We start from the raw sequence: 27,020 nt of genomic DNA on the forward strand, positions 1-27,020 counted from the left end.
CATGGATATGCTCCTGCTCTACACCTGAGTAAATCCTACCAGTATTCCTATCTCAAAGCTGTCCCCTTAGAACTACTAGTCCGAAAAAAAGGACAGAATGCATATTAGCTTAATTTTATTCTGCATACTCTTAGAATTTACTGTATGTAATTACTGATGTATCTACAATATATATTCACTACTGTATGGTGAGTATTGACTCTATTTCTACTATATGTATAAATTTGTGCAGCTACTAATGTGTGCTACAAATGCTGCCATTGTTGTGAAGTGTTATAATTGCCTGTAACTGCTCTGTACATTGTTATTGTGTGGTATTGCAAATGTTACTATTTTACATATTCTCTATTCTATTACTGTATGGAGCTTTTCTCCCCAGGGCTCTGCTGAAGACAGGCAGCTTTACCCAGTTGGATACTTCCTGGTAAACAAACGTAAAATAAATAATAAAATAAATACAATTCTTTTGATTCTGGGTTCCTTAAGTACATGCATTATATAGCACCTTTCTAGAATTCTTTTCTGGCAAGCTGTGGAAAAAATGCCTGTGATTCATAGTGCTGAAGAGGAGGAGTCTGTTGATTTTAGTGGAGTTCCACTTGGCCAGTTTTTTATGCAGCAGCTACACTGGCCAGCATGCAAGACACAAGCAGTTTTCTTTGCCCAGCATCATGTCTCATGTTGCCTTCAATTAACTAGGAGCTGCAGCTTGCTGTCCTGGATGTTCCCCTCAGAGGTGAAGTTTTCTTTCTGGGAGATTGCATGTCATCTCTAGAAGAAGGGCATAGCTCTGTCCATTCTAGGAAAAGTGTATCTGGTGAGAGTATGTAACATTGTGCAATTTGGGTATGTGCTGTAAAGTCCTTCAGTCATAAGTTCTGAGATTCCTTACTTTCTTGCCTTTTTTACTTCCCATGGAAAATCATGCTTCTTCGGTTTTGTAATTCATCACTTTTTCTTCTTCTTTCGGCTTTTCCCGGTTAAGGGTCGCCACAGCGGATCACCATCCACTCATGATTGGCAGTGGAGTTTTACAGTGTTGAGTTGCCAGCCCGGTGCCCAGCCTTCCACGGAAGGCACACACATGCACGCACTCACGCCTAGGGCCAATTTAATGTGTCCAGTCCACCTACAGCATGTCTTTGGGATGTGGGAGGAAACCAGAACACCCGGAGGAAACCCACGCAACCGCAGGGAAGACATGCAGACTCCGCACAGAAAACACCCCAGACGAGGATCGAACTGGAGAACCTCTTTCTGTGAGGCGGCAACGCTAACCGCTGCACCACCGTGGCCACCCTTTGTAATTCATCACTGACTTAATAAAATAGATTCCTATTCTTCCTCCTGACTCACCAGTTTCAGGCGGTCATATTTCAGATGCTTAAACTGTGTTGTGTGTTCCTCTGACTATCCCCCAAGTTCATGATCATTCTTGGGCAGATATAGTACTAGTTTGTTGACTGATTCATTGACTTGATCCTCAACTAGCCAACTTCACAACACCATCCACTCTGACATCAACATGCACCCCACCCAGACTCGCATGTTTTCTCACTCCTCTCCTCTTTCCCACATTCTTAATCATTTTAGCTACAAGGGCCTGATGTCTCGTGAAATTATGTAGGACTTCATATCAGAAGTTAAGAAAACAGGCTTTGATGTGCATATCTTTCAAATACCTGAACTCAACAGTTGCATTGTCAGTCATATTTCAAAATTTACCTGCTACATTTGTGTTTGAACGCATGGTGCATTTCTTTCTTAATTTGTCCTGTACCATTTCTACTAAATTGTCCCTTTGACATCCCACATTATATTGTAGTTTCTTATTTGCAACAATGGTTTTACTTTGTTTGAGTTCTACTTGTAGATACTGTTACCACCTGTAAAGTGTGTGTAATAATAATTAGTAATTTATGGGAGATAGAAAATGTTTTTCTTGTTTTACTGTTAAAGTTACAATGTAACTTCTCGTGCTAATTTCTTCTCTAGTGCCCCTATTCATTCACTAAAATCTTTAGTAAATAAATAAATAGTATATCAGCAGACTCTCTTCTAGAGTCACAGCCAGAGTCAGGTGAGCACATTTATTAGTCTGTGTGAGCTTAAATGCCATTAATGTATTTGAATTTGTTTATAAATATGCTACATTGAACAATGGTATTTTCAAATTCTTTGTTTCAGTTTCCATTGCAAGACGTGTGCAAGATCCTTTAGCAGAACTAGTAAAAATCGAGCCAAAACATATTGGAGTAGGAATGTACCAGGTAAGGGTACTTGGTGTGTAGACAGCTGTATACTTACATCATTACACACTAATTTAAAAATTCTAGACATGATGTTTACCTTTTTCATAGATGAGTGATAAATAATAGTTTTCATGCCCACTAGCTTTATAGACTTGACATGTATTCTCTTGTAGAGCAATTTTGCTAAGAAGAATTTGGATAGACTGATCTTGAATGGCTACATTAACATCATATTCAATGCTGCATATTCTTTTGTGAACAGTTTTTTAACACTACAGCTGTTTGAAGCAAAATTGCTGCTTAATACTATAGTGGCATTTACTTCTGCTAAGTTTTCCTTCCCACTGTTGTTCTAGCCCCACCTCGCCTTAGTTATACATACGTCTCACCTGTCTCTGATTTTCAAGGATGTCCCTGATTTTGACTCAGATTTTAGCTCCGTCCTTCTTAATCTCTCCTAAAATTGGTGGTATTTGGAGAAAAGGTGGTGAATTGTACTTAATAAATAATGACAATAATTGGAGTTATAGACTTCCTTTACTTTAGAAAATGTGTAATAATTCACACACTTATTTTGCCAATGCCCCAGGTTAATAGTACTAATATTTTAAAAGTGTTCCTGATTGTCCATGATTGTTTATGGATTTGTCCCTGACCCTGATTGGTTGAGAGCTATGCAGTCGTACTTGTAGCTCGAAATAATTTCATTAACACCTTTCTTAATTATGATTTCTTGGAAAGAACAATAATAATATGGACTTAATTTCTAGTTGCAATATTTACTTATAGATTAGGGTCCTTTTAAGGGATATCCACAACTAATTATGTTTACTCAAGCAGTTGATTAAAGCCTCTGCCTGAGGCCCCTGTTTGCTGCTTCAGATTGTGACATTGAGTACTGAAACATTATACTCCCTATCTCAGGAGTAGGCACAGCTTGATGGCTATTCAGCATTTTCAGAGGAGTAACTTCTGTGCTACACTCCAGTAAGTTTTCTTTCTTTTGTGAAATTTATGGATTGTTTTCCTAATGGTTAGCTGCCCATGTGCAACTGGCTTTATTTGCTATGTGTATGCTGAAGTTTGCAAAACTGCACCAGTGTGCATCTTTAATTTTGATGTCTGTACTGGAGTAAAAATATTACAGTAGAATGTCATAACTTATTTTTTCATGACAGTTTTATTTCTCTTGGCTGTCATATTATCTTGGGAGTATTGCTGTTTCATTGTCTCTGGCAGGGAATCAAATATTTAATTGGGCTACATTAGCTCCCTGTCACTTGACTGAGCTGATATGCAAGGGGTGGGGTGTGGAACTCAAGTTAAGTTGCATTTTAAGTAGTCATTTTCCTCTCCAAAGATGTCTTAATTACTTAACTATTTGAAACAGTTCTGTCAGAACAAATTGTTAAGTTTTGCACATCATACCAGGAGACGTGTTTTGAGATCATTTTTTCTCACCGTTTGTAAACTTTTGAAAAGTATCATGAGGAAGCTATTCTGTTCTGCATTTGCACTGATTTGCTGTGGTGTTTAAAACAAAGTAAGCCTTTTGAAGATGTCTAAGCAGCCTAATATAAATTACTTAAAGAACCCCAGTAAAGCAGTAATTGTGGATTAGAGTCATCATAGAGTCACACATTCCAGTACATTCTGATTAACATCTGGGGCATTTCTGTTCTTTTGACTCTGAAAAGGTAGTGATACTTCAGAAACTGATAGAAACAAATTTTACATCAGAAATCAATTTTTACATCAGAAATCTGATATTTGGGTTTGTCTCAGAAAGGATGTTCTTCGTGTTTCACTGTTGCAGTCATTACATTTGGGTAATCTGCTGGCAGGTTGCTCTCGGTCAGCCTGATTAACAAAGTCTTGGGTCCTGCGTCAGTTGCTGTCCCTTCTTCCATAACGTCATGTCGTCAGGGGTATAAAACATGCAGCCGACACCATTACAACAGTCTTTCTTGCCGCATGGTGCCCGAAGCAGAAGCAGTTCGCAAGTGCTGGTCGGCCGACTCCTGAAATTTTTGTTTTCGAGTTTCAGAACCGAAGTCTTCAACTAAAAAGCTAAGTACCCCATTGGGGAAACTTTTTCTTGCTCCTTACCGATGTCAGTAAAAGTTAATTGTATTACTTGTGGGAAGCAAATACCTCATAAGGATTTCCATTGTACTATATTCCTTGCCTAGGCCCTGACCATGACATACCTTGTTGCCAGTTCTGTGCTTTATTTAATCAGCATACTATCCATCGTTGGTACATTTTTGCATCTAAATATTTTGTATCACGATTTAATTATCCAGAAATGACGTCGGTTAGCAATCTGACTACTGGAATACCGAAAAAATGCAAAGAAAAAGACAGAGACAGGCCGCTGAGGTCCAAAACTGCCGACGATGCTTCTCCTAAGCCAGGCGACAGTTCGCCGGTACTCAGTGAGGCGCTTTCGCAGCCCCTGATACCCACTGATTCACAGGCCTCTACTGAGACCCATTCGGAGTCTGGTATGCCGCAAGATGCTTCAATTATGGAACCCATGGATGTCTCTACCTTGGATGTGTCCAGAGCCGCTGTGCAGGCACCGGCTTCTGAGGGTGTGTTCAGGCCTACAGATTTGTATATTAAACTGACACCATCTTCAATATTAAGGCCAAAATCTTGATCTATGTCTAAAATAACGATGCCCAGGCCACATGTGCAGGCCCCTATGCCTAAAAAACAAATGATCAAAATGGCTGAATATTTAATTACTCTAATCAGGGGTAGTTAACCCCCCCCCCTTCTAAGAGGCCTAGTGCTGAAATTGACTATGAATCTTCTGAACAGGACTCTATTTCTTCTGACTCTTCTAATGAACAGGATTTGTCTATACCTACTTATGAGGACTCTGATGCAGAGGATTCCATTCCTTCTGCTTCTCCCTCTGAGGATTTTTCTTTTGGGGAAATTTTACATACCTTAAGGGTACATTTCCACTGGGAAAGTCAGGATTTTTCTGAATCTAAAAAGAGGCTTAGGGATTTTCTTCTTCTTCCTCAGCATAGGTCTTTGGCTATACCTCCTGTTCTAGACATTGTTGATGATGTGTTTTCAGAATCTAGTATGGCTCCTGATTCTCTGCCTCCGGCCCCTTGTAAGCCAGACAGATACTACAGGGTTCCTGACTCCCACAAATTCCTTTTCAAAAATCCTGTTGCGGATCCTGAAACCATTTCTCAGGGCCCAAAGGGCATTAAGGCTTCTACTGCTAAAAATCCTACCCCTTCTGATAGAGACTCCAGGGCGCTGGATAGATGGGGTAAGAAGGTTTACACTTCTGCAACCTTGGCCATTAGAGTTTTAAACTGCCAGTTTCATATGTTAAAATATCAGCAACATGTTATTGTACTGCTTAAACAGACAATTATGTTGATTCCTGACTGTGTGGAAAATAAAGAATTACAGGATTTAATGCATTCTGCCTAACAAGTTGGAAAACATACTTTGCAATGTGGTTTTGATTCATTAGAGGCCTCTTGCAGGGCTGCTGTTACTGGGTTTGTGCTCAGAAGGCATGCTTGGCTTAAGGAGCAATCTTTGCCTGATTGTGTTAAAGATAAATTGTTGGATGCTCCTTTAAATCAGGACCACCTGTTTGGCAACAAGGCTGGGGAAGTTCTTAAAAGGATGGAAGATAAAGCTAAATCTATACAAACTGTTAAAGATTTTTTACAAGTTCAGCCTCCTAGATTTAGTAGGCACTGACCCTCTAAGAATTGGTCCTTTCCAGCCCCTTCCAGGTGTCCTCAAGTCAAACCCAGACACAGCAAAAACCCCAGGTTTCAGTCCCAGGGGACTCACAGAACTAAGCAGTGGGGGGCCTCCACTTCCACGTCTGGGAATAATAATACTCCCCCCTATAGTAAACTGTCTCAATGACTTCCTTTTAAAATTTCCAAGCACTTATCAACTGACTGTCCCTTTGGGGGAAAAGATTGCTCTTCATGCAAAGAATTGAGAACTCGTTACTCAGGACAAATGGGTTTTAAATATAGTGTCCCAGGGATACAGATTTCACTTCCACATGTTGCCAACACCAAGTTGGTGGCCAGACCTACCCCCAAATCAGTGGGCAGAAGCCCAAAAACAAGTACTTTCTCTCTTAAGCATACGATCTGAAGAAGAACTATTCGAAAGCGTTTATCGTTGGACAAGGGACTTAATTTTTTTTTTTTTTTTTTTTGTTCTTATTTTGTTTTATTTCATTCTTTTCATTAAATTCTGGATTTTAACAGAACTTTTATTACTGGATTGCATAGACAGTTTATTTGCTTTTCAGCACAGTGTTAGCCTGGGTGAACCAGCTGTCTTTAGGTTTGTGGATTATTTATTGGACAGTTTACCTCAGCAAAAGGGAATATCTCTTCATTTTTTTCTCTCTTAAGCATGGGGGCTATTCAACTGGTACCAGAAGAGGAAAAGGGGCAAGGTTTTTACTCGAGACTTTTCCTGGTACCCAGAAAAGACAATTTGTGGCGTCCTGTCCTGGATCTGTCTACTTTAAACACCTTTTTGGAGATTCCAAAATTCAAGATGCTGACTCTTCACCAATTACTTCCTATGCTAGGCAAAGATGCCTGGTTGGCAACACTAGATTTAAAAGAAGCATACCTGCACATCCCAATCAGGGAATCTTGCAGAAGATACCTTACGCTTCAAAGCAGGCTACACGCACTATCAGTTTTCTGCACTGCCCTTTGGCTTATCTACTGCGCCCAGAGTATTCACAAAGTGCCTAGCTCCAGTTATTGCATTTTGCAGGCAAAGAAATATTCAGATATACCCATACCTGGACGATTGTCTAATTCGGGCAGAAAGCCAGGACATAGTTTTGAATCATCTGGCCTTTGTAAAAAGGGTTCTAACTTGTCTGGGGTACACCATAAACGAAAGAAATCACACCTGGTACCCTGTCAGCAAATTATATTCCTGGGAGCAAGCTTGAATACAACTTCCCAGATGGCTTACCTCACGCCAGAAAAGCAAATTCATTTGACAACCTACTTCAAACAAGTGGCCACAAAAACCCTGCTATCTGCAAGACAAATACTGCAAGCCTTGGGGTTCATGGCCTCCTGCATTCTTCTAATTCCATGTGCAAGACTGCATATGAGGAAACTACAGTGGTATCGAAAAAGCCTATGGTGTCAACATTCTCAAGACCTAGAAACAATGATTCCTATCATACCTTGCCTACGCCTAGAGTTCCTTTGGTGGGCAGAGGCCTGTGACCAAAACAAGGGACTACCTTTCACACCACCCCCTGCCGCCCAAACCCTAACAACAGATGCATCAGACTATGCATGGGGGGGCTCACCTGGCAGGGAAGTGCATTCAGGGCAAATGGAACCCAAGTCAAATGCACCTGCATATCAATCAAAAAGAAATGTTAGCTGTACAGAATGCTCTGACAGCCTTCAAGGACCATATTCTTCCAGGACAACTAATGGTAAAGATGGACAAACACCACTGTTATGTTGTACATAAACAAGCAGGGGGGGTACACATTCTTACCCCCTCTGCAGACTAGCCATGACATTGTGGAACACAGCCTTGAGCTACCAAGTGCACTTACAAGCTCAATTCCTGCCAGGAAAATTAAATACACTGGCAGATGGACTAAGCAGAAACTTCATGGACCCACACAAGTGGAAACTGGAACCAAGGATTTTCAACATGTTGACAAGCAAATGGGGGAGCCCAGATACAGACCTGTTTGCCTCTCCCCAGAACTAACAACAGGACAAATTTTGCACAAGGACTCCCCACAAACAAGCCTGGTAAGTGGATGCTCTGTCCTTCAACTGGAAAAACCTATCAGTCTATGCCTTCCCCCCTATGCCTCTGCTCTCCAAAGTACTACTAAAAATCAAGCAGGACATACCAAGGATGATTTTGATTGCTCCAGACTGGCCGCGCCAACACTGGTACCCCTTCCTGCACACTGTGTCACGGTTATCTCCATGGCACCTGCCTCAGACTCCTTCCCTGCTGTCTCAGCAGGAGAACTAGATTCTGCACCCTCAGCTTTCAGCACTGAACCTTGCAGCCTGGCTAATTACTTAATCTCTCCTTTACCATCCCTCAGCAAACCTGTGATGCATATCATCTTAGAGGCAAGGAGGCCTAGTACTAGAAAATCTTATGCTGAAAAATGGAAAAGATTCTGTGCCTGGAACCAGTCTCAAGGATGAGCACAGCAGCACCCAATTTACTTCAGATTTTACAATACTTAACTGAGATGCTTCACAAGGGCCTGACTTTTTCCTCCATTAAAATCCATGTCTCAGCCATTTCAGCTTATTATAACACAGAACCTCCCCTCTTCTCTCATCCACTGTTCAAGCAGTTCCTCAGAGGGGCCAAAAATTTGAGACCACCCAGGAGAGCTCCAACCCCTGCCTGGGACCTTAACTTTGTCTTGGAGAAACTCACTCTACCACCTTTCGAGCCAGCTGCTACTGCAGACTTAAAATTTCTTTCTTGGAAAACAGCTTTCCTTTTAGCAATCTCTTCAGCTAGAAGGATATCTGGGTGTCCATCAGAACCAATCCATCCTTCATGCCCAAGGTGGTATCCAGTGTGTCTCTTAATCAGTCCATTCATTTGCCAACCTTCTTTCCCAATCCACAGAATAAAGAGGAACAGATACTGCATTCCTTAGATGTGCACAGACAACTTAGATTCTACTTGGACAGGACTAAACCTCAAAGGAAATCTGAACAACTGCTGGTAGCATTTGCTGCAGAGGCAGAGGGGAAGGCTATTTCAAAGCAAACCATTTCTAAATGGATAAGCCATTATATTCATTTTGGCTACAAGCACCATGGAAAACCTATCCCCGGGGGATCAGACCTCACTCCACCAGGGCTGCATCTACCTCTACAGCCTTTCTTAGAGGCATCCCTACCAAGGGACATCCTAGAAGCTGCTACCTGGAGCTCTGTACATACTTTCACCAAGCATTATCATTTGTCAGTTTTCTCTAAATCCAGAGCTGGCTTTGCCACTGCAGTCTTGCAGGGCCTTATAGCTGGCCTTAATGCTATCTAAACTCCTTCTCCCAACCATAGCTTTGGGAATCTACCCAAATGTAATGACTGCAACAGTGAAACACGAAGAACATAGTACAGTTGTGCACACTTACCATAAATGTAGATGTTCAAGTGTATTCACTGTTGCAGTCCTGGTTACCCTCCCTTCAGCCCCCTAACTTCTTTTGGCTATACCTCTACTTTCCTTTACTATGCTTAAAAGCCTTTTTGGTGTATTTGCTTTTTTGTTGGAGGTATATCTTTGTGCTTTTATGTTTAATTGCTTCCCATTAGGGGGGCATCTGACATCTGGGGCAAGAAAAACTGATGTAATGGCGTCAGCTGCATGTTTTATACCCCTGACGACCTGACGTCATGGAAGAAGGGACAGCAACTGATGCAGGACCCAAGACTTTGTTAATCAGGCCGACTGAGGGCAACCTGCAAGCAGATAACCCAAATGTAATGACTGCAACAGTGAATACACTCTAACATCTACATTTATGGTAAGTGTACACAACTGTACTTTCTGCAGAAAGTGTCCAAAGATCCAGAATCTTTTAAGCCCATTCCTTTCAATAAGGGAATAAGAGAAAGCAAGCTAGTAAATGACTTACGGACTTTTTTCTGCTTCATTAATGGAAAACTCTGTCCATTGCATTATCCCTCTCAAATAAGGACAATCATAGTAGTAAGGAAAGAATTTCAGAATTCTTGAACAACTGGAATTGTCGCAAATGTATCTAGACGCAGACCTCTACAGAGGGCTTTTCTTTCCCTTGAAAAGTACTGCCATTGTCCATTACCTCCAGACTATCTTGGAACAGAGCACCATCACGGAAAAGGGAATTCCTGACAGTTCTTGGGGTACATGACATCTTGCATACTAATGATCTGTCTAACAAGACTACATGTGAAGAAGCTACAGAGATGCTTCTGCAACAGATGGGTGTCAATACACGCAGTCTCTGGAGTCATAGATTTATTGTTAGAAAGTATGCTGACAAGAGATATGGGAACTAATTTTGCTTAGCTCAGTTGTGCAGCAGTTCCTGAAGGTGAAATAGTGTTTAGGCTCACCAGTTTGCCAGCAATGCCTACATGGGGATAGCAACAAACACCTTGGCCAAATCCAGTTATGCAGTGTGCACTGCATACCCACCAACTGCTTGAGTTACCCTTTCAAAAAGTATTACAAGATTAGGAAGAGCACAACCTACCTTTAATGTAGTGTTCCACCATAACAGCTTTTTAAAAGGTGTCCTGAGAATTTGGTATGGGTAATTACTCCTATCTTTATAATGCTGTTTACAGTGGAGTAAAACTGGAGGTAAAGGCTTTGTCTGTATTAATAGTGTCAGTCTGAGTAGGAATGTAGTGGAAATTATTTAGGCCACTAAGAAGCTAAGGAGATTTGCTTTCAAGAAATCCCTGAACAACAAAACATTTGTTTGGTGGAGGTACCAATAGCCTTCATATATGAACATCACTAATTTGTGAATGGTTTGACAATGGGGGATGATACCTTTACAAGAGGGGCAGACTGATAAGGGATCCCAGACATCATTTCCCATGGTGACAGGTGTTGCCTCTCGAACTTCTTCAACTGTATAAGACTTGTCTTTGTATTTCTTTGAGTCTTGGAGCCTTTTATTTTGGGTCCGTGCTGAAAAGGGACACTGCCCAACTGGACTGTCTCAGTAAAGAAAAGTAAGTAAATAAATGACTGAAAGCATTTTTTAACCAAGTTTATTGTGGTCTTAGATTTAACTCTCCCTATTTTGCAGCAACCTTGGAATTAGGTATATTAATTCTGGGATACAGTAGGCAGTGTTCCTGCATATGGCCATAGTCCTTCAAAAATAAGTAAATTAAATATAAAAGAAGAATGTACTGTTTTTATCGGTTTGGTGGTTCATTTGTTCATAGGTAGGTACTAGGCTGTTGGCCCTAGGGCCTATATAAGCCTAGTCAAACAGTACCCTGGCTTTTGCCACCCAAGAAAATTATTTTCCTGTGCCCCTGTCAAGCAGAGCCACAGAAGTGATCCTCGGGGTGAATTTCCCATCTCCCATCCAGTCATCAAGATTTTTATTGAAGAGTGCTAATGAGGAGCTTTGTTTGATATAGATAGGTAGTTTGTTCCAGAGTATGGGAAGTCTCTGGGACAGGAATCTATCCCTCCAGCATGTACTGTTTATTGTGGTGACAAGGTTTAGGTCCCTAGAGTGTGTAGCTCGGAGGGATTGGGATTTCTTTAAGTGGAGCATGTCCAACAGCTCTGGGTTTGACATAGCTTTGTATGTTAGACAGAGATCACCTCTGAGTAGGCGATATGCAACATAGTACAGCTGGAGTTTTTTGAGACGGTCTGCGTAGGTCATCTGTTTGAGGCCAGTAATCCTCTTTATGAGGTATTTCTGCGGCCTTTCCAATTGTTGTAGATGTCTTGTGGGGTACATACCAAAAGGGGCGTTGTACTCTATAATGGGTCTAATGAGTGATAAGTAGAGGGGAACAATGACCTCTTTTTTCCTGGATAAGAAACCTTTTGTGATGAGGTGTGCCACGTAGAAGGATTTCCTGACTACTGTGGCAATGTGATTATCAAAGGAGAGACTAATGTCCACCTATGTCCCAAGGTCTCTTATCACACTTTTGGTGTTAAGTAGACTACTGCCTATGTGGTAGTTCATAGTTACAGAGTTTTTACCAAAAGGGATGACTATGCACTTTTTTACATTAAGCTTGAGGCCATGGCTTTGACACCAGGCATCTGTCTCAGTGAGGCCCTTTTGTTGGATGTCCACGTCGTTAGGAGTTTTGATTATGGCTCCTAGTTTGCAGTCACCTGCGAACTTTGTTAGCCAAAGACCTTCTGTGTTAGCCTGTACTTCAGAGAAGTAGATACCAAACAGGAGAGGACCTAGGACTGAACCCTGTAGTACTCCACTTGTCAATGGTCTGAAGTTGGATTTAGAGTCTGCTACTTTCACAGTATGGGTTCTGTCAGTAAGCCAGTTGGCAACCCATCTTGTGACATAGGGATTTATACCGAATTTAGTGAGTTTATCTATAATTCCAAAGAGGGGGATGGTTTTGAAAGCCTTGGCAAGATCTAGATAGGCTGTGTGAACCACATTACCCTCATCTACGGCTTTGGTGACCGCTTCAAAGAAGTCTGTCAGGTTTAGGAGGCATGATCTGCCTTTTACAAACCCGAACTGGGTAGGGTCCATAGTTTGGAGATTACTAATGTCATTGTTTATAAGTTCCATGATGATACATTCCATAGCCTTGCAGACCAGGCTTGTCAGGCTAATTGGACGGTAGTTCCCGGGGTCCGTGGTGGCTCCCCCTTTGTGAAGTGTTAATCCTTTCTATGCTGTCAGAGCTGGCAACAGGAAGTTAGGCTGTCCATTGTCAGTTCAGTATCAAATCTACATTGAAAGGGCTGCATTAAACAGAGTGATTATTATTTCTATAGGGAATGTGTACGTTTGCATTGAAGCCTGATCTACTCTGTGCTTATTGCCTATAGTACTCTATAAATTATTAACAGCAACAGTTATACAATAGAAAACAATCACCAATACATTTAGATTAAGCATCAGGCAATAACAGTAGGTTCAATCAACATTACAAAACTTTTTTTTATTTATAGTAAATACATTTTTGCACTGCTGAATGTTTTGTCTGAAACTGACCTGACAACATCCTTCCCATTTCAGTCAGCATTGACCTAGTCAACATGTTTTTATATTAAAGACTCAGAAATTCTAATTTGGGTTTGAGCATACAACAACCTACCTTTTAGCAATCTTAACCCACCAAAGATATCAAGTGTGCAAACTGCATGGGTGCAAGATTTTCTTGACGGTCAAAGGAGCAGGACAAAACCTGGATCACTGACAAACCTTAGAGCTTCATTGTCTTGCATTCGGCTATGAGCGAAGTTCAGGGGCTTGCTTTTGTTAAAACACTTCATGGGAGATGGTTGATATTGTTTAGGGTGCACAAAAGCCAGAGTTTATAAATGTGCTTACATTTACCAGCACATGGTCCCACAGTTCTTCACTAAAGTACCCTCTACCACAGCACAAGGAGGTCAGGTGATTGTGTTCAAGTAAATGCAGCTATCATCATGGTGTACACTGGTCATACCTTGTCTCACAATCACTTGCATTTGCAGTGCTAGTGAAGTCATGATTTATGACATTGGTGATGCCGCTGCTTTGGACTAAATTAAGTTAAACCAGTGCAAGGAAATAGTTGAAACAAACTGAGTCAAATAGACCATTCAGAATTTCATGCCAATCTGTTGAAGAAGAAATTTGGTATTTTTTTGCAGTTACAGGACAGTTGAGAGTTAACAATTAACAACAATTTGAGCAATAAAGAAAGCATGGCATCAGATTTTAGACCATCTTCATCTGACGGCTTTGAAGCTTGTTTTCATATTGAATAAGATCTTATTTTCATTTAGTCTTATCACTGTCTGTGCAATGAAAGTACTCTATAAGTTTTTTAATCGAAAAACAAAATGCATTGGTGCTTGACTTACACCAGAACAGCTGAAGGTCTCGTCTTCAAGTTGCATGTGCTGCTTAGAGTTAAGTGATTCAGCTAGACCTGTGATGATTAATTTAGGGTACCTTTTAGGCCTACTGTTGTACATTATTGCATTCATGTGCATCACTGCTTGATCTGCAGTCTTTTTCTCCTAATTATGACATTTAAATTTCACTGGAAGGTTACATTTCTGACAGCTGCACCAGACCAGGTCACCTTTCAGATGCTCTGTCATGTTTGCAGTGTTAAAAGGAAATGTTATATCACTGAGTTCAGCAAGTGTATTTTTGAAATATGTATCTTTTAGTGGTGTTTTTCTTTGCGTAGATATTTGTTGACTTGGTCATGCATATTACCTGTGGAGCACTCTGTAGTACATTGTGTATGTCACAGCCTTGGTTTATGTGATATGGATGAAGTTTTAGGAACCACTGTGGGGGTTCAGTAATGAAATATATTTGAGTAAGTCGCACGGTGTATTTATTGATTCAGTGTCTCCAGAATTAAAACTAAGCTTACACAGTAATACATTTGAACTCCCATAGCAGTGCCATTTCACTGAGATTTATAGCCTTCTGTAATGCAAGAAACTTGCAATCAGGCAGTGGTACAGTTTAGTTTGGTTTCTTAAAAATGGATTGTTATTGATAGCAGCTGCATTGTTTACTGAAGCACTTTGCTGCAGAGCAGTGCCAAATTATGTTTAGTCCTGGCATCACCATGTTTTGTTTAGTATTGTGATTAAAGAGTTGTCTCAGGTTTGGACTGTGTAACTACTTTACTTTTGGACATAGACTATAGCTGCTGTTGAGCAAGTTTTGCAAAAAGATAGTACGTGTAACAACAATCCATTTATTTCAGACCTCTTGATTTAAAAGTGAAAAAGGTTTGGACACCTTGGTTATATTTTGTATGTCGCTAACAGAGTGTGATGATAGTTCCCCATTTATTGCAACATAGATTTTAGCCAAAACATCTCCTTATTATTCTAATTGCTAACTGCCTCCAGTCCTTTACTTTTGAACAGAGAAACATTCTGAAATCCATTTGTCTGATGTATTATATAATCACTGCATAGGTGGCCTTTGACATTATAATTTAAATAAAGTACATTAACTTATCCTTCTAGATAACTGTTATTTTCCTGTCATTAGCTGATTACAGGAATGGTTGACTGTTTTCCAGTGTTGCAAAAAGGTGCATTTAAATTACAGGTTATACATCCGCATTCACATTTATACCATTGTGTTCTTATTTATACATCTTGGTTCTTTAATTTAAAGAACAGCCTTATTACAAATAGTTAACGGAAGCATTACTGTTGAACTTAAAACCATCATGTTTTGCTAGGCAGTGATTACTGTCCAAGATTGTAGTTTTTGACAAGCTCAGCAACTAAGCACTTTTTCTGATGTCAGTCACTATCTTTAATTCTGTTTTGATTCTGAATTCCATTGCATACCATTAATTATATAAAATTAATGTCATTGCTACTCCAAATAGAATTCAATGTGCTCTAATTCAGTTGTACTTACGACTGTAAGTCATAAGTAATTGCTTTCCTTTGGAAAATTCCATTACCGTTCTCTGTAACATTATCTCAGGCTGACCCAAAGTTATGTACTGTTTAATGCAGTTTCCAACATATTTCATCTCATAAAACTGAGAGCAAATCGTCATTTGTTTCTGCCCCCGTACATTTATTTCTTATCTGTTATTTTCACTTCTTAGTGTAAAGTGAGCAATCAAGTTAAATATCTGCAGTATCATGATTTCAAAGGGCTATGCAATTTGATTGTTGTACTAAATTTGTACCTGTCTGTTTATAGTATTTCAGTCTTATCTCTGATGTTTGCAGGTTACTTTTGACGTGTGTGCTTTTTTTTCTTTTTAGTATTATTAATATTTTAATAACAGTTTTAGTGTCCTAGGAAGAGCACAAACCAGAAATAAACATATTTACAACACAACCCTCCTTTTCAGTTCTTTTCATTTTAACATATTATTGGCACACTGAGGTTTTGTGACAGCTCCTGTTTTATATCAGCAGTGCACTGTTGTTTTCAGGACATAACTGCATTAACCATTCAGGACAAACCAGTGTTGTTCTAGATATAATACCATATTGTAATCCATTGATTATATGCATCATTTCATTATTTCCCTATAGGCAAAACTAAATCTGGATATCTCCATTTTAATATCTATTTTCCAATCCCTTTGTATTTTAATTATTGTCTTACACTTTCCTAATTATTTCTTTTGTATCTGTTCTTTAGTTTTCCTTTTGAATGTCTAGCACATGCATTTGACTGTTTACTGTTATTTTTCATCTGTCATTTGTGATGTTTCATTACTGCTTCCTCAAATACAATTGTCCAGCCTAAGGAGGCAAACTTTTCTCATTATTCTCTTAAAACAATATTCGATAAATTACTCTCATGTCCTCCCAGAACACTCCTCTTTTTTAACACACTACTTGCTTCTATAGTTTGCCTTATATTTTTCATACCACTGACACCATCAGGTGTCTTTTTAATTTCCATTCTTTGTATTCACTTATTCTCACATCTGTAGTTGCAGACATTGTTACCCACATTCTGCATGATCAATGAACTAATATCAAATTAATTTCACATTTAAGGATCAGAGATTATTTCGTCTTACATCATGTATGTATCCATATAGGTATTCTCCACAAACTTTCTTTACATTATAGACCAGCCTGTTAAGTGCTGCTGCTGTTGCTTGGCCACATTTTCCTCTTCCACCTCTCATTGGCATCACAAAAGAAGCAAAGACATTATATGTATATATAAAAAACTCTGGGTAATTAACCACGTCTCCAGAACAACAAAAAACTGTAAACCAAAGCAAATTAAACCCACCCATGTGGGGGCTTTGCCCCCACATCCCCCCCACTAAATGTACTGACTCCAAGATCGCACTACAGTAGGGAAAGGGTGAAGTTCACCATGAAGGACAACTGGTTACTTGCCCGGAGTTTGTTTGTCGGTGTTCGTTCATGTAAGGTTTCAGCAATTTTGTCTCTGTCTTCTCTGATTTGAAATTTTGGCATTTCGGTCTCATCAGGTAGACTCAGGTAGACCCATATAATACATAACACTCACACTTTCTTTAAACACATTGCTATTTCCACTCCATACAGCATGCCATGCACCATAAAGCTTCAATCACTTTGTCCATCACAGTATGGTAACCATCAACTTTTGTCTTTTTTTACACCATTACACACAATCTCAAAGGCCAGTAATCCAATTACCATGAAGTCATCACATTTCCTATTTGATCCAGTGTTTTCTTTTCTATCAGTCTCAATCTGTGGGTTATCCGATTTGGTTGGATTTGAGACTGGCGGCTAAGACTTTGGCTCCGATGCTCAAGCTCCTCTCCCATAATGCACCACAACACCTAATCTCCTTGTATCTGGTTTGATGCTCTTGACGATTGAAGTGGTCTCTGGAGCTCTTCAGAGTAAATCACTGTTGAGATATTTTTTTGACATTCCTTCAGGAATTCTGTAGTTCTTTACTCTTATTTTTACTCCTCCTCTTGCTTTACTGTAATAAATTTAAAAAAAAAAATTAAAAAAGTTGTCTAGAGTTTTGACACTGGCTGTGAGGCCATTAGGGCTTCTTTCCTTCTGTTAGCTTAAATATGAAAGGATTTTTTCATTGTTTGTTGGTGAGGGTTTCCCCTGGAGTAAGAAATGGCTAGGAAGGTTTCTTTAAAACGTGTGTACTGCAGATGCAAGTTGTTACTTCATGATTCGCATGACAGCTGTATGTATTATTTAGGTGCTGCCCATTTGGACCTGGATTATGAGGCCTGTGCATCTTTTGGGTCTAGGGCTCTAGCAGATAGATGCTGTAAGTTGCTTGTTAAGGGGCTTGTCTCTGCTCTCTCTGTCTCTCTCTCTCCAGTTTCTAGGCCTTCTGTTTGAGTCTCCTCCTGTAATTGTCTGCTGCATACTTTTCTAGCTAGTTTCACTGTGTGTGGGGTATTAACTGGAAATTTTCTACATTTGTTAAGCACCTGTTTGGGTTTGTTTGTTCTGATTTCCTGCCAAGGAGTGTATCATATAACTTATTTGTTTGCAGTTAAAAGCATTCTCTAGAGTCTCCTTGCTCCTTTATCTGCTTAAAACTTTCATTTAAAGGCTCACTGCTTCTTTTCTGCTGTGATGAACATTTCTGCATTTTTTTTCTACCCAAGTAGTGTGGGTAGTTATAGCATTGTCGATATTCAGGCTTGTATTTTGGGCCTAGTTGATTGTTTGTAGAGGCTGTGTGTTTGAGCACATGCTCCAGGCCATCTTAGTTTAGCCGAAGCCATTCTTGCATTTCAGTGAGAGGGGGGTGTTTATGGTCATTGGCTGATTGGGGTTACCTTGACTAAAAAAAAAAAAAAAAAAAAAAAATTTTGTAAGCCTGTTTCCTACCTTTCCTGTAATTAGTGTTCCAGATACAGATTTGCTGTATCCAGGACTATTTGTAAGCTTCTGAGCCCCCAAGCCTTATTGTGTTGGAGGGAAGCCTTCTAGCTTATCAGTGGGAGTGGTAAGCACTAGGTAACCCGTCTACCACATAAGGAGTGGTTCTGGCCCAGAATTTGTAGTTATTGGTCGTTTGGGAGGTCTTCCATCTCTCTCAGCTTTCTGATTTGAAGGCCTGCATTTGCACTTGTGTCTGTTCTGTAACTCCTGGGCCCATCTCATTTGCTCACTCAAAAAAAAAAAATTTATCAGCTTTTACTGTATTTGTGTTTCTTACTAATTTATTTTGCTTTTGTGTTATCTTAAAAGTACTCACTTTTATTTATTACTGCTTGGTGTAACGCATTCTAAAGCCTTTTAGTTTAAGCATTTGGGCTTCAGGCCAGTTATTTTACATTAAAAGGGTTCGTGGTCTGCACTGTTGTGGGAGGAGAGGCTGGACTCTGCTCTTCTAGCTGGGAATTTCTGGTTAAAGGCTTATAGTGCCTGCATATTTAAACTGCTTTTTACTGAAATTGGTACACCTTGTTTGCTGTAGCATAGACTAGATCCAGGCCTGCTGAATCTAGCTTTGTTTGTATAACTTGAGCACTAATCCAGGCATTCTTTAAAGTATTCAATTGTATTTATTACTGCTTGGTAGTAACTTGATTAAAGTGTAGCTATCATTCTAAGTCTTTTGAATTAAGCACTTGGGCTTCAGACCAGTTGTTTTACATTAGGAAGGTTTGTGGCCTGCACTGTGGTGGCAGGACAGGTAGCTTACATCCTTCTAAGTTGGGAACTGCTGATTGAGGGCTCAGTGTCTGTTATTCTAAAAGTGTATTAATTCTGGTTTAAGCACTTGGGCTTCAGGCCAGTTGTTTTACATTAAGAAGGTTTGTGGTCTGCACTGTAGTGGCAGAACAGGTAGCTTACATCCTTCTAAGTTGGGAACTGCTGATTGAGGGCTCAGTGTCTGTTATTCTAAAAGTGTATTAATTCTGGTTTAAGCACTTGGGCTTCAGGCCAGTTATTTTACATTAAAATGGTTCGTGGTCTGGACTCTGCCCTTCTGAGCTGGGAATTTCTGGCTAAAGGCTTATAGTGCCTGCATATTTGAACTGCTTCTTACTGAAATTGGTACACCTTGTTTGTTGTAGCATAGACTAGATCCAGGCCTGCTGAATCTAGCTTTGTTTGTATAACTTGAGCACTAATCCAGGCATTCTTTAAAGTATTCAATTGTATTTATTACTGCTTGGTAGTAACTTGATTAAAGTGTAGCTATCATTCTAAGTCATTTGGATTAAGCACTTGGGCTTCAGACCAGTTGTTTTACATTAGGAAGGTTTGTGGCCTGCACTGTGGTGGCAGGACAGGTAGCTTACATCCTTCTAAGTTGTGAACTGCTGATTGAGGGCTCAGTGTCTGTTATTCTAAAAGGGTATTAGTTCTGGTTTAAGCACTTGGGCTTCAGGCCAGTTATTTTACATTAAGAAGGTTCGTGGTCTGCACTCTTGTGGGAGGAGAGGTTGGACTCTGCCCTTCTGAGCTGGGAATTTCTGGTTAAAGGCTTATAGTGCCTGCATATTTGAACTGTTTCTTACTGAAATTGGTACACCTTGTTTGCTGTAGCATAGACTAGATCCAGGCCTGCTGAATCTAGCTTTGTTTGTATGCTTGTTGTTTGTTTGCTTGTTATTTCCCTGAAACGCTAATTCCACCTAAAATGCAGCTTTTCAGCACTTCTGCGGATCCCTAGCGATATCTCCTAGTGATATCTGCATTGCTTACTGTACTTATTTCCTTGTTTCACTTGAAAGAAAGTTACTGTTTGTCGTTTTTGCATTTAAGTTACCTGTAACACATTGCATTTAAGTTACCTGGCACTTGCTCAATAAAGCAATTATATAAGTCAGCACTAAAATATTAAAAGCACTACACCCTCACAAACTCCCCTTGAGTACCTCGTTCCCCATTGGCCCTTTTTTTTTCAATTATAAAGGAATTTTGAATACTATTCTAGCATGTCCAAAGGTCAGTTGTCAATCTCCTCTCCGGACCAGCTGGTGAATCTGGGAATCTTGAGGCAATGTTACAACTGCCTCATGTACACAGACAACCCTCTCCTCCTCCCAACAAATTCCAACACATGTGAGAGATGCAACCATATAGCCATACTGGAGGCTAAGCTCTCTCAACTCAGTAATGGCGAAACCAGTCAGGAGGAGAAGGAAACCACACTCACTACAATTCCAGTCTCACATAGACCTACCACGATAGCAAACCAAACACATAAGCACACAAAGACATACTTGGAGGCTCTAAATAAAAATCTGCCTAAGCAGCAGAGACCTCCAAAGCAGACACCCAAGCAACCGCTACCCAAAACAAAACACGTGCAACACATAGCTCACAAAGCCAGTGTGCCAAACAGTCACAGCCCTTAAAGATAAACAACACACCTAATACACTTGTAATAGGTGACTCTATCTTCAAGCACACTGACGTCCCGCTCACCAGGCTGAACAAGGAGAAAGTCACGGTGAGCTGCCTGTCGGGCACTAGGATCTGCCACATAACACAAGCACTCAGGTCACTCCAAGGCAAGTACAAATATGACTCCGTCATTGTCCATGCTGGTGTGAATGACCTGAGACGTACCTCCCTGGACTACATGAAAAGAGACATAGAGGAGCTCTCTGAGCATGTAGCCCAGGCCGGTATGACCCTGACCTTGAGTAGCATCTTACCCTCACCAGGAATGATGCCACAATATGAAGACAAGATGATCAATTTCAACAATTGGCTTAAGTATTGGTGTCATTCAAGGGGGATCCAATGCTTGTCAGTCTGGGATGACATGCTCGACAAGCCACGATGCTTCGCTAGGAACGGCTTGCACCTGTCACCCCTGGGCTTTCAGATATTGGCAAAGGCTCTTGCTACCCCCATAGTGCCTTTTTTAGGCAAGGCTCAAAAGACAATCCCACCTCCATAGGTATCACAAGGGATAAGAAACTAAGAGTAATGCTACTCAACGCCAGAAGTCTAAACCTCAAGATGCACGCACTCGAAACTCTCCTTAGCATGGAGAACATCAATATCGGTGCAGTAACAGAAACCTGGTTCAAGGCTCCCGAGAGCACCCCAGGACTACCAGGTTATACCTCATACCATGCTTTTCGGCCCCAAAACTTGGACCGAACCACAAAAGGAGGGGGAGTATCAATATTCGTCAAAGATACCCACACCTCCAGGTTGGTGGCGCAGCACGAAGCATCAAAGACTATCCATGTGCAACTAACAGTGGGTAAAACTGCCTTCCAGTTTATAGCCTGCTACAGACCACCCTCCCAAACCCAGGAACCCCACTCGGAAAATATGAAGGTCTCTCCAAGCACCATTATATTGGGTGACTTCAACTACCCAAACATAGACTGGGAGCATTACTCTAGCTCCAACACCCTAGCCCAAAGGTTCCTAGAATTTATAAACTGAAATGCTATGGATCAACTTGTTACCACTCCCACAAGAGGGGAAAACATACCGGACCTGATCATCACCAACATGGGGACTCTATGCTCCAGACCAGAAGTGTATCCCTCACTGGTAAGATCAGACCATAAACTAATCTCATTGGATATTCACATCCCGACTCCACCCCCCTGCCCTGAAAACCACAGTGAAGAACTTCTCTAAAGCAAATTTCACACTCCTCAAAACCGAGGTGGAATCCTTCAAAGCCCCCGTGCCTGTGGAAAATACGGCCCAGACCGCAGAATCCTTTATAAACGCATTCTATGAACACCTTCAGGAATGCATGGATCATGAAATCCCAAATAAAACCAAGACCCAATCCTCCAAAGGCAGACGTCCTGTCTGGTGGACCCCAGCCATAAACAAACTATACAACAGAAGGAGGAAGCTACTAAATGATAGAGCAAAATCCCAAAAAGGGAAGGCATCTCTGATCAGTATTAGCAAAAAACTATGGGCACTCATAAAATCGTCTAAGGCCAGCTTTGAGAGAAAAATTGCACAGGACACTAAGGATAATCACAAGGCTTTCTTTAGTTATGTTAGGAACCTGGGTAGGAATTCCCAGATATGCTCAGAATTAGTCCAAAATGACAAAAAATACACCGAACCCACAGACATTGCCAACATCCTAGCTGACAGGTTCAGCAAACTTCTCCCCTCCCCACCAAAAGGGCAAATATCTATCCCAGCAGAGTGCTGCCCCCCCTAACATCTCAGATGCTCAGGTAAGAGCTGTCCTCTCCAAAGCAAAAAACACAGCATCAATGGGACCAGACGGTGTCCCGGGCTGCGTCCTACATGAACTCCAAGAAGAGCTAAACCCAAACATAAAACTAGTGTTCAGTCTCAGCCATACCACAGGATATGTACCCAAAGAGTGGTGTACAGCAACAGTAGTCCCTCTCCACAAAGGTGGTGCCTCAACGGATCCTGGAAACTATCGCCCCATAAGCCTGACTAGCTTGGTCTGCAAAGCTATGGAAAGGATTATCATGGACCTCATAAATAAAGATATTGGGGACCTACAGACACTGGATCCTACCCAGTTCAGCTTTAAGGGCAGATCCTGCCTCTTAAACCTGGTCGATTTCTTTGAAACAGTCACCAAGGCCATTGACGAGGGGAAGGTGGTCCACACAGCCTACCTGGACCTCGCAAAAGCCTTCGATACAATACCCCACTCGGGCATTATAGATAAGCTCACCAGCTTAAATATAAACCCCTATGTCACTATATGGGTTGCAAAACTGGCTCAAGGACAGAACCCACATGGTTAGAATTGCTGAAGCCATGTCAGACTCCAAACCAGTTACAAGTGGCATCCCACAAGGCTCAGTCCTGGGACCTCTCTTGTTCGGTATATATTTCTCGGAGGTGCAGGCCAACACGGAAGGACTGTGGCTGACCAGGTTCGCAGATGACTGCAAACTGGGCGCCATAATCGACTCTCCAGCCGACACAAGCATTCTCCAAAAGTGCCTCATAGAAACAGACAACTGGTGCCAGAGCCATGGCCTCAAGCTAAACGCCAAAAAGTGTATAGTCATCCCCTTTGGCAAAAACAAAGTGCCCACAAATTACCACATAGGTGGTAATCCATTAAGTACAAAAGAAGTAATTAGGGACCTGGGGACCCAAGTTGATAGCAATCTCTCATTTGACAACCACGTGGCCAAAGTGGTTAGAAAAACATTTTATATAGCCCACCTAATCATGAAGGGATTCACATCTAGATCAGGGGAGGTCATGTCTCTTTACTCATCCCTCATCAGGCCCATAATTGAGTACAATGCCCCTTTTGAGATGTACCTTACCAGACACCTGCAGCAACTGGAAAGACCCCAAAAGTACCTCACCAAGAGGATCAAAGGGCTCAAACAGATGCCATATGCTGCCCGGTTAAAGAAACTCCAGCTCTACTCAGTGACATACCGCCTGCTCAGAGGCGATCTGTGCCTGACGTATAAAGCCATGTCCAACCCGGAATTAATGGACATGCTACACCTCAGAAAATCCAAATCCCATTGAGCTACGCGCTCAAGAGACTTGAACCTCAGCACTGAAATAAATAGGACATGCTGGAGGGACAGATTCATAACCCAGAGGCTCCCTTCACTCTGGAATAAAATCCCAGTCCAGGTTAGGTAGAGTCCCTCATTGACTCTCTTCAAGAGGAATCTTGATGAGTGGATGGGAGATCGTAGGTTTACCCCGGGTATCACTTCTGTGCCACTGTTAGACAGAGGCACAGTATACTAACCTCGAAAAAGGGCATAGCAAAATTAATTTAAAATGGGTGGCGAAAGCCAAACACACTGTGGCTAGGCTTATAAATGCCCTAGGGCAGATAACCTAGTATGAACCTATGAGTAAGCACCTCATTGGTTCTTTCGAGCTTTTTTTAAAGTTGTTTCAAGTTTCAACTTTCTGTTACTTAAGAAGTTAACTTGAGAGCGTTTCTGCCATTTCACACTGAGCTAATCGGAATGGGGCACTGAGCAAACTCTGATCTGTAATATATAACATTAAGTATCCTGTTTTTTGCTTATTTTTATGAGTTATGTATAGCACTTTTATTGTCTGCTGCATACTTTTCTAGCTAGTTTCACTGTGTGTGAGGTATTAACTGGAAATTTTCTACATTTGTTAAGCACCTATTTGGGTTCGTTTGTTCTGATTTTTGTCTCTCACCCTCCTCCCTATTGGTATCCTGTTCTTTTACTTGGTGGCTTTGCAGTTGCCCGCCCCTACTGTAAATTTGATCTGGGACACTCCTCCCAGTTTAGTGTCATTACCTCATTCTACCTAATGCAGGGAAAACATTTGGGAAGGCCAACCCACTTAGTTCTTAACCTTGAGTTATCTTCTGCTCCTCCTTACTCCCTTTCCACTTTACAAAAAAAAATTTTCTAAACTTGTTTCCTGCCTTTCCTAGTCTAGATACAAATTTTCTGTATCCAGGACTGTTTGTAAGCTTCTGAGCCCATGCCACTTAGCTAGAGTTAAACTATTCTCGGTGCCAAAAAGTCTGCTCTTCAATTTTTCCCTTAGAACTAGCCAGTTTTTTAGTTTTAGCTTTCAAATCTGTTTCCTTAAGCTCAGCACTTGCTCAGAACTCGTAAGCACTAAATAAGCTACAAATTACTACAGCACTCAACTTTCCTCACTTGTCTAGAGGAAAACAGGTTTTAGTACTTAATAAATAAGCACCTATCCAGGCATGTCTAAGTGTCAGCTCCCGGTGTTTTCTCCTGTCTACCAGATGAATCTGGACATCTTGGGACAATGCCGCTATTGCCTCCTGTACACAGACAACCCTCTCCTCCTACCACCCAACACTGCACCCTGTGAGAGAAGCACTTATATAGCCAAACTGGAAGCAAAGCTCTCTTCACCCATGGCTGGACTAGATAGTCAAGAGAAGAGGGTAAACACTTGCACTGCACCACACTCATCACATAGTCCCTCAATACCTACACCACCAAAACACACACGTAGAAACACAAAACACACACCTACATTCGTGGAAGCTCTCAAAAAAAATCTGCCCAGGCAACAGGGACCTCCAAAGCAGAAACGCAAGCAACCTCCACCCCCTAACACAAACCAAATGACACAAACCCCACAAACTCAGTGTGCCACTCAACCACAGCCCATAAGGCGTAGTAACATACCCAACAATTCTAGTCATAGGTGACTCCATAGTCAGGCACACTGATGTTCCACTCACCAGGCTAAACAAGGAAAAAGTTAATGTCAGCTGCCTGTTGGGTTCCAGGATCCACCACATAACACACACACTCTGGTCTCTCCACAACAAGTACAAATATGACTCTGGCATTGTCCATGTTGGTGTGAATGACCTGAAACATACCTCCCTGAACTACATGAAAAGAGACATGAAGGAGCTGTCCGATCGTGTAGCCTAGTCAGGTATGACTGTAGCCCCGAGTAGCATCCTGCCATTTTCCAGAATGATACCACAGTACAAGGGCAAAATGATTGACTTCAACAATTGGCTAAGCTACTGGTGTCATTCTAGGGGGATCCAGTATCTGTCTGCCTATAATGATATGATTGACAGACCATGATGCTTTGCCAGAGATGGCCTGCACCTGTCGCCCTTAGTATTCTGGATACTGGCTAAGGATCTTGCCACCCCTGTAGTGCCTTTTAAGCAAGGTTCAAATGACAAACTCACCACCGTAACAGGTACAAGCAAGCAACATCTGAGGGCAATGCTACTCAATGCTAGAAGTCTAAACCTGAAAATGCACTCACTCGAGGCACTCCTTAAAATGGAGAACGTTGACATCTGTGCAGTGACAGAGACCTGGTTCAAGGCTCTACAGAGCACCCCTGCATTACCAGGCTATAATTCATACCACACCTTTCGGCCACCTAACCTGGACCAAAACACTAAAGATGGAGGCATGTCCATATTCATTAAGGATATCTACACCTCCAGGCTAGTTGCTCAGCATAATGCAGCTGAGATTATCCAAGTGCAATTAAGTCTGGGCAAGACCGCAATCTAAATTGTAGCTTGCTACAGATCCCCCACCATGCCCCAGGATTCCCACTCCTCATTTCTTGATACATTGGAAAATATTAGGGTACAACATAGCACCCTACTAATGGGCAATTTCAACTACCCCACCATTAACTGGGAAAACTACTCATGTGCCAACTCCTTTGCTCAATGTTTTCTGGAATTCATAAATTCCAAAGTCTTGGATCAACTTATCCACATCCCCACCAGGGGCAGCAATATCCTAGACCTGGTCATTACCAACATGGGAAACCAGTGTTCCACACCAGAGGTCAATTCCTCATTGGTCAGATCTGACCACAAGCTAATCACCCTAGATATCCACATCCCGCCCTCTCCCACCATTAAGGAAACCACGGTAACAAATTTCTCCAAAGCCAACTTCATGCTTCTTAAGACAGAAGTGGTGAACTTCATGACACCCATGCAGATGGACAATACAGATACGACTGCTGAATCCTACACAAATGCACTCTATAAGCACTTACACGAGTGCATGGATCGTGCTATCCCAAACAGAACCAAAA

General features: G+C 41.3%; 1 protein-coding gene across 1 annotated transcript in view; it reads left to right on the plus strand.

Annotated features, from left to right (window-relative positions):
- Positions 1-27,020, plus strand: part of SRBD1 (S1 RNA binding domain 1) — a 2,028,107-nt gene that overhangs the window by 1,038,786 nt on the left and 962,301 nt on the right. Inside the window, exon 16 of the mRNA XM_044059932.1 lies at positions 2,188-2,270. Within this exon, the coding sequence (XP_043915867.1) occupies positions 2,188-2,270 (83 nt within the window). The remainder of the gene's footprint in view (positions 1-2,187; positions 2,271-27,020) is intronic.

This window comes from Protopterus annectens, chromosome 1.part0 (assembly GCF_019279795.1).
Source record: "Protopterus annectens isolate FY-2018-M chromosome 1.part0, PAN1.0, whole genome shotgun sequence".
NCBI lineage: Eukaryota > Metazoa > Chordata > Ceratodontiformes > Protopteridae > Protopterus > Protopterus annectens.